General features: G+C 39.5%; 1 protein-coding gene across 2 annotated transcripts in view; it reads right to left on the bottom strand.

Annotated features, from left to right (window-relative positions):
- Positions 1-3,092: 3,092 nt before the first annotated feature.
- Positions 3,093-15,323, bottom strand: part of N4BP1 (NEDD4 binding protein 1) — a 36,069-nt gene continuing 23,838 nt past the window's right edge. Inside the window, exons 3-7 of one of the 2 annotated variants that reach the window (XM_032787074.2) lie at positions 11,965-12,095; positions 10,736-10,832; positions 8,444-8,551; positions 6,282-6,389; positions 3,093-4,656 (exon numbers count right to left, since the gene is read on the bottom strand). In XM_032787074.2, coding sequence (XP_032642965.1) covers positions 4,311-4,656; positions 6,282-6,389; positions 8,444-8,551; positions 10,736-10,832; positions 11,965-12,095 — 790 coding nt within the window. In that variant the 3' untranslated portion in view covers positions 3,093-4,310. The remainder of the gene's footprint in view (positions 4,657-6,281; positions 6,390-8,443; positions 8,552-10,735; positions 10,833-11,964; positions 12,096-15,323) is intronic. The other variant, XM_032787075.2, reaches the window with a different exon arrangement.

Raw genomic sequence — 15,323 nt, 5'->3', positions numbered from 1 at the left:
GATTGGTTTATAGCCTTTTGCAAGAAATACTTCCCTGATCTCTCCCAGACCCCCTGCAGTTCCTTCTTTGATTCCCCTCCCTGGCCAACCACCCCTATTTTGGACCCCTTCCACTCTGCCCTCTCCCCTCCTCCACTGCCTTCTGCTGGGCCAGCGATTCAGCCATTCTTGGGGCAGAGAGAGGCATGTGCTCGCAAGAGCTCCTCCTGCAGGCTCCAAAATCCTGACTTGCGATTAATTTGCAAGGGCTGGGGGGGCAGGGAGGGGTGGACCTCGTGGTTACTCTTTAGAGTAGTTTTCTATAGGGGAGCAGGTTGGGAAGACGGTGGTGGAGGAGATCCAGATGAGTGTGTATGTGTGTGGGGGAAGGTTGCAGCATCCCACGTTTTGTTCAAGGGAGATTCTTGGACATTGCCTGGACATAGGCTGACCCCATCCTAGAAGCTTTAGACACAACCTTGGTGGGTCTAAGGGAATCCTTGGCTCAGGAGCTGCACTGGGACTTGGTACAGAACAGATGGAGGCCTGAGGCTCTCTCTTACCAGGCTCTCGTTGTTGTCTCTGGATCCCTGTCAGTAGCCCCCTGCCACTGCAGCAGGGAGAAGGGTTGGGCGACTGCTTCATGGTCACTCAAATCTGCGAGTGCAGGCTCCAGTGGCTGGTTGGGAACAGGAAGATTCCTTGGACCTTTGATTTTGGGTTTCAACCTACGTTCCCCTGCTTCCTGCCACATGAGGGGAATGGGGGAACTGCCACTTGTACTACTCCCAGGGCCACTGCTTCTCCCTCTGCCAGGCCTGAAGGGATTGTGCTGCTGAGGAGCTGTCACTGCTTCCTGAGAGCACTTCCCAGGGAAGTCCTGGGAGGGAGGCTACAGGAAAGTCTGCCCCTGCCTGAGCACTTGAGAGGGGCCTAAGTCTCCACAGAACAGCATAGAAAGATCTCCATGCAGGCTCTCAATCAGAGGGGGAGGTGCTGGAGCCATGGTGTCTGGCTTTCCCCTTTTCTTCACCTTCTCTGACATTCTTCACTCCTTGTGGGGGAGCACAGGGAGTCCCTGTGACTAGGTAATCCTTTCTGACAATAAAGGCAGATCCTCACGACCTAGAAATATTAAGCTTTTTCATCTTAAATTTGCTCTGCAGCAGGGACTAGCTGGTCTCCCTATTTGCAGCTGGAGAGCCAGCCACAAGCAGGTTTCTGAGGTGGAGTCACATCCCCTCTGCCTCTGACTGACAGCTGTGGTCTGCCTCCAAGGCTGTGTAGAGGAGTCCCCACCATCAAGGAGCTGTGGGCCTCATTACAAAGAAATGAAATGTGGTCTACCTTGACCTATTAGGGCTGAGATTTTACATGCAGTACAGGCAAGAATTTCACTATGGTTGCTATGGGAACCATAACATGGCCAAATTGCACACTCATTAAGTATTAGTTACCACACAGACCAAGACTACTACATATGTTCAAGTAGAATGAGTTACAGTTCACATGGCAGCCATAGCAAGATTTTTTGAGAATTGCACATAAAAATGTTATTTAAAAATGTTTCTCTTCTTATTTTTCTGAATTTACTCAGTTTTAGGAATATTTTATCCTGACTTGCTCAGTAGACTTTGCCTGGAGCTGCTAAGGACTGTGACTTTATCTACATATTTATAATTATTAGATTTGTATTCCTGAAGCATGTGAGCATATTAGCTAATCCTGTAGCTGTGAGCAGGTGGTATATGCATCTTATGCCTGGGATTTATCAGGTCAACAAGAAAACCCTGGTTAGGGTCAGGTGGGATGCTTTCTGAATCTTTCCATTTCAGTAGAAATACCATCAATAGACTAGAAACAGTATAAAGATCCACTACTTTGCTCACACAGGCTTACAGTATTGCCAGCCTCAAGAGATCAAAAATCATGAGATCTAAAGAAATATATGTAAGTCCATCTTTTGAATTTTGAACTCCTGCATCCATCCCCCTCCATGAAAGACATTTAATGTTACCCACTCTCCCAAATGTATTGGGTAAGGTGATTTTGGCCCCTGGTGAATAATCTGTCACCACAGCATCTGCCCATGCCCTGACCACTGGTTAAATCTACCCTCAAACCCCCTATTAGTTCAGCCTTCCTCAGTGCCAACATGCATGAGTTCAGCCCTCCCAGTGGTTCTGGCACTCCAGCTTCACTTCTTCTCCTCCTAGGATTCTTCATTCTCCTCTCCCCATTCCAGGCTGAGGGTGCAGCTCTAACAATTCTTCACCCCTCCCTACACCTATCCCAGGCCAGGTGCTGTAGTGAGGGAGAGGGGAGGAGTCACCCTGTCCTCCCTGCTCACAGGAAGAAGCAGACTCATCCTGAGTTGCTGGGCTCTTTAACTCTCCATTACAGCCCCACCTCTCTCAAGAATGGCTTTGGGTTGCTATGGGGAGAAGAGAGCTCTGCCTGCACAAACTCTGATTGGTTATTCTGGCCCAGGAGATGGACAAGTGGGGAGGCAACCAGTTACAGGTCTGAAGTTTCTCACATCATTCATAATAAATAAATAAATAAATAAAAAACAAGATTCGGCAACACTGCCCCTTCAAGACTGCTAAAGACATAATTTTAATAAATCATTGCACAATTTTCCTTCGATTCATGTAAATTTAAAAAAGCCTAGAAAAAAGTTATATAAGCAAACTCCTTTTCTTCAGCTTAAACCAAGCTGCTGATGTGATGAGTAAGTAGAGCTACTGGTTCCAACAATGCTTTGAGGCTCAGTGTCCCCTCTGACAGCCCCTGGTGGGCCTCCAGTTTAATGCATCTTGCGCAGCTCCTCTAGGACCAGCACACCAATCCAAATCAGCCCTCAGGTATTTAACGGCCAAGATTTTATGAACACTCTCTTCAGTTATGGGAAGTTCTAGTCACCAACAACTCAGCATTTAATACAGTTTGTAAGAAAAGTCAAGAACAAATTAAGATGACTGGTAATTATGTATAGGACAGAAGAATACAGCTTCATTTTCAGTAACTAAGTTGAGATCACAGTACTACCAACTAAAATGGAACAGGTAACTTATAAACAGCAAGTTTTATATGAAAAGCACTGGACAAAATAGTGTAAAGATTTTTTATTTTTGAGGGGCCAAGAGATCCTTTCTGACCATAAAAAAAATAAATAAAAATCAGTTACTTGGCATCTTCAAACTGGGGTGGTTCTTTTAAAAGCATTTTTCTGTTAGAGTGGCTTATGGATGTACCTTTCTGTTTTAACAGTCCTATGTGGAAATATCCTAAGGTATTAACCCCCAATCTGGATTAGTAGGGTGAGTGAATGCAGCTTAAGAATGAAGCAATTTTAGAATTACCTGAGAACCAAAATCCCACCCATGTGTACAGACTAATGTTTATTTCCTGGCCTCCTGCAATAGCAGCATTCTTTCCTGTAAGGTTTTTATGTGAATAATGTTGTTTCAAATTATGTTCAACAGCCCTCTCACTATTTAGTCCCTAAATGCTGCCACAGTAGCACTGTCTCAGTCATCAATTTAGTTCTCTTTGCTTGTATGTTCTTTTGATTATATGAACTGGCATTTCTAAATTTCAGTTAGAAGCCCTTTTTTTGGTTATTACAAACTAATGGATACAAGATGCCACCTAGTGGCATTACTTCTACAATACAGAGAAAATGTAATCTATAATAGTACAAGCAATTCCAACCCAGTGGCAAAAAAACAATTACTTGAAGGTGTGTACTTAATGCTAATGAGACTATGTGCATACATCTGGCAAATACATCCCCCAATGGTAAACTATTTTAAAGGTTCCATTTTCATCTTATATTTTAAAATAAATATTCTAATATGCATCCGATGAAGTGGATATTCACCCACAAAAGCTCATGCTCCAAAACATCTGTTAGTCTATAAGGTGCCACAGGATTCTTTGCTGCTTTTTCTAATCTGAGTATGTGTCAAACATGATCTTCCCCCCCCTTAAGTATAATTAAGAAACGAGTACAAATACACTATTCTAAAGTGAACTGCTACTTCTTTAATAAACAATTCCAAGGAGGCAGAAGCAAAGTTTTGTTTTCTTTCACAGAAAATGTTAATACAAATCTGTAATAGCAGCATAACTTAATTTACCAAAAAAGGTTGACGCTTGAAAGCCCTAGGGATATGCACAAAAAATAGTTCATATCTTTTTTATACAAATAAAAGTATTATTTTTTGAATATTCATAAAGTGACATGACACTGAGCAACATGTATCTTCACATTGACATTCAAAGTTTAGATGGATCAGTTGCAATGTAAGACCCCTGTATCATACTTAGTCAAGCACCATGGCAGATAGTGCATTAAGGTCTCTCATGAATGGATGTTCAGCTAGTATTCGATCAATCTTCTGTCTTTGCTCAGAATCAGGAAATATTTTGATCAATGCTTCCCTTAGTCGTATTGTTTCTGTAGTAGATCTTTGTGGTGGAATTGTTAGACCAGTCTGTATGTTTGGCAAGTTTGGTTCAAATGGAAGCCTGGCAGATGGAGGACCACCACGTACTTGGTTCATAGGTTGTCTATTATTACTGCATGACTTGGGTATTGGGATGAAGTGTGAGGTCTCAGAAGAATGCAGTCTTCCAGTCGGTAGAGTTATTTGTGCTGGTGGAAAATCTCTACAGAACAAAAATGAAATCTCTGGTAAATTAAGGAAGAGGTGATATTGTTCTGAGCATAAAAAGTGTAGGCAAAATAAAGCTCTGAACCCCTACATTCTAGTATTCTTCAGATTGTTTTGGATTAAAGATGCAGTTCACTTGATTCCATCAAAGTGATACAAAACAGTAAGTACACCTCTACCTTGATATAACACGACCCAATATAACACAAATTCGGATATAACGTGGTAAAGCAGTGCTCCGGAGGGGCGGGACTGCGCACTCTGGTGGATCGAAGCAAGTTCAATATAACGCGGTTTCACTTATAATGTGGTAAGATTTTTTGACTCCCGAGGACAGCGTTATATCGAGCTACAGGTGTACAAAAATCTAGCTAAGGGACTTCAAATCTGAAACTTAAGAGATAGTAACATGGATTACCATTAGATATAACTGGCTGTGATGCACTCTGTAGACAGGTAAAGAGTGCTCAACATATGGCAAAACATTCAAGTAATCAGTTAAACATTTTTACAAAATGCCATGTACAAACTTCAGTATTACTTAGTTACAGTAGAGATAGATTAAAAAAACTATTAAGTCAGCCAGTTTATTACATAAACTGTCATACATGGTGCTGAAAATGAGCCAATAACTATTTTTATCTTATCTCTAATGAAAGTCATGTTTTTAAAGAGTTACGTGTTTATTATTATGATCATCATCATTAATATAAATACTGTAGTATTTTCAAGCTTTAAGGTTAAGTGTCAAGAATCCCCAGATCAGGGCTCTTTCTATTCCAAATGCTGAAAATACTGCCACTACTTATCTGTTCAAGATTCATTTCACTGATTTAGAGACTAGGAAAGTCATTACGTGGTGCAATGGAAAAAACAAAAGTCGGAACTCATGTCTTTGTAAGAATATAAAGGAAGATCTGATTTTTAAATATATTTCTGAATATGTGGTAGTAAATTTAAATCTACACATTTTAAAACAAAATTAAGATTAAAAATGAAATAGATTTAACAGTTATTTAGTTCCAGAAGTCTTGGCAGGCATTCTTAATAGTATGATGTAGTAACCTGAGGGTAGCTTGGAAAATGAAAACAGAAATAGGAAAAAAGTTGTCTCTCTCTCATGTGCAGAATATACTGTTAATATGTCTATTTATCTTGGGTTTTTCTATAGTGCTCCTATCATCCAAATGCTGATCATCAGTAAGGGGTAATCAAGGATATATTTAGATGAACTCATTCTATTTCTTAGGAAACAGAGTCATTAGTTATGCATCATAGGTTTGTGTAATACCAATATGCTATGTGGACTACCACATTTATGTAACGTCACCACAATCAAACCTTAGAGGAAGTTACTGAGGACTTGCCTTACTTATTGTGAGATCCTGGTTAGATGCATATAATGTCACCACCACTTTTTGAACAGACTAAGGTAACAAATAAGAACATATTTTTTTCCTGTAAAGCTATTACATCTTTAGAGCCTGTGTTCTTAATATATTTTTCATACTGTACCCTGTGACTTTGTTTGTTTAAGTAAATTGCTTCAGGTTTCAGTTAAACCATTTATTGCCCCTCGTAAGCCTTGGCTCTCAAAGCAGAATGAAGAGACTGCTATACCTAAAACAGCATTCACTCCGAAGGAAGTCCTCTAATCTAGGTCCATTTCTTCCCAACGGATCATCAGGAACCATGAATATGTCCCCAACAAATGTGTATTGGAGCAACCTGCAACAGTAAATAATAATGAAATAGTTCTACCAATACAATTAGTTTTTTCAACCTCCCACTCCCAATATGTAGAATTAACTACCTCAGGATAGCCACCTAATTTCATAGCCAGAATCAGTGCAGTCTGATCAATGAACTTCTATTCTGCTATAGCTAAAAATGATATTCCCTTTCAAAATCATGAATTAATGGGTGATTATATGGAAATGAAAATCCCACCACTATTCCTGACTACAGTGGGTTCTTAAACTGGAAGGTCTGGGCCACTGCAAAACAAGCGTGAGAGAGAAAGGACTACAGAAGATTTTATTGTATTATACTTGTTTAAATTCTCCTTCCTTGTCCGTATATTCAAATGATTAGCTCAAGACTCCTACATCATTCAAGTCGCACAACTGATTGGGATCTGTGACCAAAACACAATAGTGTGTCTCCAGGGGATAGGCACTAGACGCTGACTAGTCTTGTGCGAAGATTTTTTTATTTAAAGTTAGTTGGCTGCAAATCTTTAGCATTAATCAGAAGTTCCTGTGTTTATATATACACTAAATACAAACTTGAAATACAATAGTGGAAGAGATTATTTCTGTACCATTTAAGCACCTTCTTCCTATTTAAATTCTTTAATACAGTGTTTCCCAAACTTGGGATGCCACTTGTGTAGGGAAAGCCCGTAGCGGGCCGGGCCGGTTTGTGTACCTGCCACGTCTGCAAGTCCGGCCAATCGCAGCTCCCACTGGCCGCAGTTCGCCGCTCCAGGCCAATGGGAGCTGCTGGAAGCGGCGCGGGCTGAGGGATATACTGGCTGCCGCTTTCAGTAGCTCCCATTGGCCTGGAGTGGCGAACCGCAGCCAGTGGGAGCCACGATCAGCCGGACCTGCGGACGCGGCAGGTACACAAACTGGCCCGGCCCGCTACGGGCTTTCCCTACACAAGTGGCGTCCCAAGTTTGGGAAATACTGCTTTAATAAAAACTACTTATTCAGAAGACAAAATACTAATAGACTATAGGGCCCGTTTCAAAGTCTACTGAAGCCAGTTGGATTCTTTCCATTGACTTGGGATTAGACCCTGAATAATATGGAATAACTGGTGTATCCTTTAAATTTAATATGACACACCCAATTTTTAAGATTTTACATTTTGATTTTAGACTTTGTTTACATAACTTTAAGAAACTAAAAGTTAATTGTTGAAGGAGGTTGTTTACAGGTAAACATGCAGGTATATTGTACCTGCAATATGGCTTTTCTCCATGTCATTAATTGGGATAGTTTGACAAAAATCAACATGTTCAGAATAGAAAGCACTGAAAAAAATCTATGGGAAAAATTATCAGTGAAGTGTTGAAATTAATAAATACCCATATGGCATTGGCCATTGTATTTTTTCATTAAAATGAGAAAAGTACAATACAGAAGCACCAAAATGGTATTTACAATATGCCTTTGTCATTTCATGATTAAACTACTGCAGTGGACCCTATAAAAAGCTACTCCTTAAAACCACCGATAAACTAAAGATTCTGCAGCATGGAATGACCCAGCAGAGAAATGGAGTATCTCACTGTAAGAATCTGACGTCAGTGGTATATGAAATTCCATCCAGAAACCAAGCTACTGGTTTTGACCCGCAAAGCCTTAAATGCTTCAAACCTACTTACCTGTCTGACAAACCGCCTTGCTCCTTATGCGAAAGTACCATAGCTGAGATTAGCAAAGGTTCTCAAGCTTATGTAACCATGCATCTTCAATGGGAGGGACTACTGGCAGGATGTTTGGGAGAGGAGGGGAAGGGAGGCACAGCTTTAAATTTTCTTCCCACCTCAGTCTAAAACAGCCCAAATAAGGATTACATTCAGATATGCCTTTTTGCCCCCCAGACGTTTGAAAATGGGGGTAAGTTGTTGGAGCAAGATGTCAGGTGAGGAGTTTTGTTGTATGGTATTGCTAAAGTTTATGTCACAGCATTATTTTAAAAATTATAGTAAGGGCATCTAGAGCATAAGGATAGGACTCTCTTTTAGGGTTTGTATAAATCCACATAATTACCTTTTTTCAATAATCTCTCTCCAAGAATATGATTCCGTCACAAATTCTCTGAAATTATCATTGGTAACAATAATGCCTCCAGTTTTATCAGCAAGATGCAGCAAAAATCTACAACAACATTTATTTCAAAGACAGTTATAATATTTTTTCAGTTTAGTCCTGGCCAAAGCCATTCACATCATGTAGAAAACAAGGATTATAGTCATATAAGAGGAGCCTTCCCTAATTAGACAGCATAGTTCTGCCTCTTAAAACACCTGTTTTAAAAGTTTTTATAAAGAGAGACTGGTTTACCTCAACCAACCAACTAAAAAATGAATCCCAAGCCTCAAATGACTGCAAGCTGCACTGCTTACTCAAGCACGTTTTTAAGTTAAGTCTTTGGTGCTGGTGGTTATCATAGAAATGGTAACTAAGAACGTTGAATTAGTTTTACAAAATGTGTATGTAGAGGTGAATAAAGCTGCATGTCTAAAATAAACCAGTAAAGTTGAAAGTTCATTATGCAATTCAACCTAAGTCCACTGCCACACATTCTCTTTTGGCTAATCTGCTGCGTCCCCTTGTGCAGCAGGATAATACTTCAGCCCCATTGCATTACTACCATTATGCTTGCCTGTTTCATCAGCTGTTTTATCAATGAGTAATATATCCTTTTCATAATTATATGATTAAAATTAATGCAATTTTTTATTATTGATATAGTAATACAAGAAATACAGGGACCACCTTGAAAGCACACAAGCTGTTTATTCCTCTGGAAATAAACAATCCCACTTTTTGCTATTTAAAAATACCAATTATGAACTATTTTGGATGTATGGAGTTTAAAAAGAATAAATAATTCTCAAAGAGTTTTGTGAACACAGATTCAATGTAAACACAATGTGATACTCTGATTTCCACAGCAATCAGAAATCTTTCCACTGAAAGTATACCACATTTTGTATTATAATAAATGCTGTTCTATTTTAAGGCATAAGTTTAAAAGTATGTGAGATGACAGAACATAAAATAACTACAGTGGGAACAACTATGGATTGCCTACATTTTGTACCTTTTAATTTTCTGACAAAACATTGCATTAATGGAGGGGGTTTTGGTTATTTATTTTTAAGAACTACTAAAATGTGCTGGTGCATTTACTTTTATTTTCATGTTTAATGGAGTACATGATGGTTAGACTGCATATTCAACAACATCAGTCATGCACTATGTGCAAGCACATGCCATCTCCTTAGTCAGTAGAAAAACAAAAGGGTGGATTGCTTACCAACTGGGAGGGAGGGAGATGCAGCCAAAAAGCTAGCTTCCAGATGGCTAGCTCAGAGCTTCAGCTGCTTGTCTTTGCCAACCTTTAAAGGGTTAGCTGATAGAAGAGCATGCTAGAAAAGTTTCTTTTAACTAGTGGCCTTGCACTGGGAGACTTTAGTAGTAATCATTCAATGATTAAGAAAGCTAACTGACTGTAGAAAGAAACCCCCCACTTGCGATAAGTGAGACAGATCTGTTGAAAGACATCCCCAGAACTTCAAGGTTGGAGATGGTGTTTAAAATAACTATGATATTTTGTTGACATGTTTCTAAATAAAATTGGGATGCAAGTCTGACATAAACTATACACAAAGGCAGTTAACTACGATATGGCACACTAGGGCTATGATGACCTTGAGTGCAGCAAGTCTTAAGAGAGTCAACATTTCAACATATGCAACCTATGTAACTCAAGCACAAGGTAACAATCTCTCGTCTCTCCCACGCCATCTTAGGGGCTGGAAGGTAGAAAACGGGTCAGGCAAAAACTCCCTCTTTAGTTCCTCTTAAGTAGTTCACATGTTATTTCAATGAGCATAGATCCAGACACGTGTGTATTCAATCTCCACAAGTCAATGGGTTATAAATTAGTAAACCTCAGCAAGTGATTTATATAAAACTTGTCAGACACTTGTCCTCAGTGAGGACTAAAATCCATGACAAGTTTTAATGATAGAAGCTACCAAATTATACAGAATACCCATGTCATGCAAGGATGAATGATGATAGTTTAAAGTTGCTAAGATTTGGCAACATATAATGCCATTAAAAATGCTGGCCTTACTGACATTCTGAAAGCAGAAGGTGTACAAGGTTAGGACAGATACACCACAGTTGCACACAAAGATATGGAACACCTTTTAGACATGAAATTGGTGCTTGGCTCTCCAGGTTAATGGCTCTCTCACAATATCAGTCATGAGGTGTGACAGAGTCATTGTGTATCTTTTAAAAGGGTTTAACTCCCATCTTTCATACCTGTCATCATGAGCAGCAATTGTTGCTCCCAATACCATCCTTGCAGGAGTTAGAGACAATATTCCAACATCCTGGAGCTGTGTTAAAAAATGCTGCTCTGTTAAAAGGGTAAAACAAACATTCAGTTTTAAAGGCAAGGCTTTCTTCTTTAAAGTGTTTATTTACAGAATTTACATCTAGTCTACATAACACACAAAACAGCTTATCTTCTCTGAGAACAGTACCTACTGATCTGCATGGGTGGCACGCTACATCTTAGAAATGGACTACTGCTGCTAAGTCTGACGTGGATGGAGTCAATGGCCCATAAGTTCCTAAATTCTAACCTGCCTCTAAAACCCATCTCCACCTGTGGGAGGTCAGTTAGATTAAAAACATTTCAAACTACAGTGCTTAAAGTTAGGCACTTAAACAGGTAGCTTGATTTTCAGTGATGGTGGGCACCCAAAAATCCCATTAACTGAGTGTTTTATTTTCTTAATTAAAGTGAAGCTACTGCTTCTTTACTTCACAGAACTGTTTCAAGGATGAACCAGCTCAGTCTTATAAATAAGTTTAAAAATTTAAAATTATTCAAGAGGTGAGAATGATTTTAAAAGAAATTAAGAATAGTGGAGGAGAGGTAAAGCTGTGAGTTTAAGGACTTGTAAGCATTAAAGCCTTGCCTTCACTAGGAAAAAGATGGGATTAACTCACATTAGCTACCACGAGTTAAAAAACTAGTGAAGACAAGGTAGTTTGTAGTTTTCACACAAGTTAGGTCAAGTTAAAGACTATGGGAGCACCTAAGATTTAACTCAACCTGCTAACTCTCATGAACCGACAAACTGCCAATGCTGGGTTTTACCTTATGTTAGCTAACTCGAGGTAAGAATACATTTTTTATGATAAAGATGCACCCTCAGTGTCTTAATGAAAGTGAAATAATTATCAGCTCTTCAAATAATGGTCTTCAACACTGTTGAGAAAACCTGGAACGGTTTCTCTAAATACCCAAATGTTAAAGTAAAGTATATAACACCTAACTGGATATTGTCAAGTGATTCCAATAAAATTCAGCGAAATGTAAAAAAAACTTAATAGAAATGTCAGTTACTTAGCAATTCAAAATTAGGTTATTTATCAATTACATTTTTGTGACAGGTCCCAAATATCAAGAGCTGAACTTGGAAAGAGAGTTACTTAGATTGAATCCAAAAGAAAATAAAGCAGGACATTTTTTGCCTCACCTTTGATGTTAGGATGACGTTTTGTTCTCCACTGTGGAACAAACACAGTAATATTTCTGTGGCCACGTTTCCAAAAGTAATCAACAGCTATTGCAATTCCTCGACAGGAGAAGAACTTCTGTAGACCATGCCTATAAAAAACAAGTGAGATTGGTTCATGATGAGTTGTGCAACTATGAAATTGAAGAAATTGAAAGTGTTACAGTGAAGTTATATCTTACACGATAAATACAATACCATCAAAAAATAAAGGTAGGAGAACGCTTATTGCTCTAGTTACATACAAGGTGCTTGATGCAAGGAAGAGAGTTGAGTGCAAAAAAGGGAGAAGTGTCTCTTCTGCCATATTACCAGACTCCTCCCTCTCAAAGCAAGGCAGATACACAGGTTAGCCCGCTTCAAGTTTTACAGGCAGAACTAAAGCCATCAGTCATGGCAGGGACCAGGCCCTTGTGAAGAGCCCAGCAGCTGAGAACTTCCAAAGTTGAAGCATATTCAAGTTTTATGATTAGCTATCAATTACAGATTAAAATGATCCATATCCAATTAATTATAATGAAAATAAGTATTGTGCTGCAAAGCACCAGACCCACCTTCTCTCCAGTTGGTACCAAAACGTATTTCACCGGGAGGGCCAGATGTTAGGACCTGCCTTGTTAGATTCCTTGGAATAGCAGATATTGAGTTTGGGAAACAGAAGGCCCTTCACTCCTTTCCTATCCAATATTTTGGGCCAGTAATTTTTAGCAACATCAATGGATTACGTAATACCTCCGAGGCTAAGCTTTCTGAATTTTTTGCAGTTCAGATAAACTACAACAGGAATAAAGTGGTACCACCTTCCTATTTCTGTGACCTAGCCAAGTGGCTCTAATAAAGGAAAGCAAACCAAGAAAGCATGGAACTAGCCTAACATGGAAGATACAGGTCAATTTACCAGAAGTTAAGATGTCTTGTTACACAGCAAGACTTGATGGAAGTTAAGAAATGAAAATAGGCGGGTAAGAATTTGATTCCCAAATCAGTGGCTAAATCCTTCAATTACAAATGTTTAAAGTATTTAATAACTGTATGATTATAGTCCTGAAGAATATTACTTATACAGACTTTAGCAAGGGTTAGTGATAATACACAGCAATTACAGTTTGGATTATAAAAGTGGCTACAGTTAAAATAAATATTGAGCCCTGAGTGTAACAGCCCAATACTTCAATTTTTATCTTCTACTAAAGTTACTTTTGAAAATGATTAGACTCAGCTGTTCAAAAAATTCCAACTAGGGATAGGATGTAAACAGATAAGAACAATAATGCTTTTATATGCAAAAGAAACCAATGCAGTTCAGCAAAAATGAATGGAACAGTATTCAGTACATGTAAAATTGGCAAATATTGAATAGAATTTAAGTTTTTATTCCAGAAACCATGACTTCCAGCATCCAACTTCCCAAATGAAAAAGTTGCACAGGCCACTTAGCAGTCCACTCAATTTCAAGAACTGAACTAGGTAAGAGAATTGGGCAAAGGGAAGACTTAAATAGCAACAGGTAGAGATAGATCTCCTTATAGTACAAAACAAAATCTCACTGAAAGTTTATGAAACAGATTAAACAAGACTCATACCAGTTTAAATTTTTAAAATCACTATGTTTCATATCCTTCTACAGATGAGAAGCCAGATTTATAGGAGAGCCACACACAGAGTAGAGACACCAGGTTAGATTATAACAGGTTCAACAGAATTTAAATCAACAGGAAAGCAAATTAATGAAACATCGCTCTGAACAGAAACGAGGGCAGCAGGTTTCAGCACGTCATGTTTTCTAATCAGGCAGACACCAAGAGAATGTAAAGTTATGTGCGTAATGCAAGAACTAAACACATCGTGGATCATATGCATTTCAGATCAGAGATCTCAGAAATAAGGCAGTAGGCTGCATTATTCAGTACTTTAGGATATGTCTACACTGCAGTTGGGAGGTGTGATGCAGCACAGGTAGGCACACCTGAGCTAGCTTTGATCTAGTTATCTCACTAAAAATACCAGCGAAGCCACAGCAGCATGGGCAATGACATGGACTAGCTGCCCGAATATATACTGAAAGTCCCAGAAGTGCTTCACTCAAGCGGCTTGTGCCAATTTAGTTACTTTGTCACTAGATCTGGTGACTTTTTGGTTTCCCTAGTGCAGGGGTCAGCAACCTTTCAGAAGTGGGGTGCCAAGTCTTCATTTATTCACTCAGATTTAAGGTTTCCCATGCTAGTAATACATCTTAATGTTTTTATAAGGTCTCTTTCTATAAGTCTATAATATATAACTAAACTATTGTTGTATGTCAAGTAAATAAGGTTTTTAAAATGTCTAAGAAGCTTCATTTAAAATTAAATTAAAATGCGGAGCCCCCGGACCGGTGGCCAGAACCTAGGCAGCATGAGCCATAGGTTGCCTACCTTTGCCCTAGATAAGAACCTAGGCAGCACGAGCCATAGGTTGCCTACCTTTGCCCTAGATAAGTGTCAAAGTGACCAGTGACAAATCTAGCAAGTTTCACTGCCAATTACAGTGACATTCAGAAAAAGAAGTCACCAATATGTATAGTTACAAAATCATTCATAAGCAGCTCAATAGCGTTAATAAAATCCATTCCATGCTGGTCTTACTACATTCTGTTGCGCACTAAGTCAACAACATTATGTCTCAATTGAGCATATCCTCGGAAGGAACCACAGTCCAGGGCTTATTGGGCTGAGATCACTCTAATCTGCGGATGAGGAAAAGAAGTTTGTGGAGGCTAATTAAACATGTTACTAAAGTCCGGCACACTTTGGAGAAAGCAGCACTTTGCCAGGGCTTATTTTTACTCAAACGTGTTCTTTCTCACTGCTCCGTAATAGGCAGCACAACCTGTGATGCAGGGAAATACGGCTATACTGGATGGAGGAGGCAGGTTAGCCAGTGAGGAGAGCTGCAAGGATGAAAGATGGGGGTGGGGGATGAGACAGGGCCATGTGCCCCATCGGGGCATGGGGAGGAGGGACACCGTGCCTCCAGGAATGAAGCCCTTACTACAGGATCAAAGGTGGAGCTAGCTTGATTTAGGTTCCCCTTTACTCCTTTCCCTGGCTTGGCCTGGGATTAGCTGCCTAGCTGTTTTCAAAAATAAAACCCTGGAAGCATGGAGGGTGGGGGTGGGAAAGGGGTCTGGCTAGCGGATTTTTGTTTTTAAGTCTATTTTCTTGGGTCCCTGCAGCGCTGAGCTCCGGTCAGAAGAATGCCCTCTTCCCCCTGGTTCTGGGATCTCCCTTTCATTAACCTGTAGACTCAAATCCAGGCTGGAAAGAAAGGGAGGTTCAGCTGAT

Source organism: Chelonoidis abingdonii, chromosome 19 (assembly GCF_003597395.2).
Source record: "Chelonoidis abingdonii isolate Lonesome George chromosome 19, CheloAbing_2.0, whole genome shotgun sequence".
NCBI lineage: Eukaryota > Metazoa > Chordata > Testudines > Testudinidae > Chelonoidis > Chelonoidis abingdonii.
This window is presented reverse-complemented; position numbering and strand designations above follow the sequence as displayed.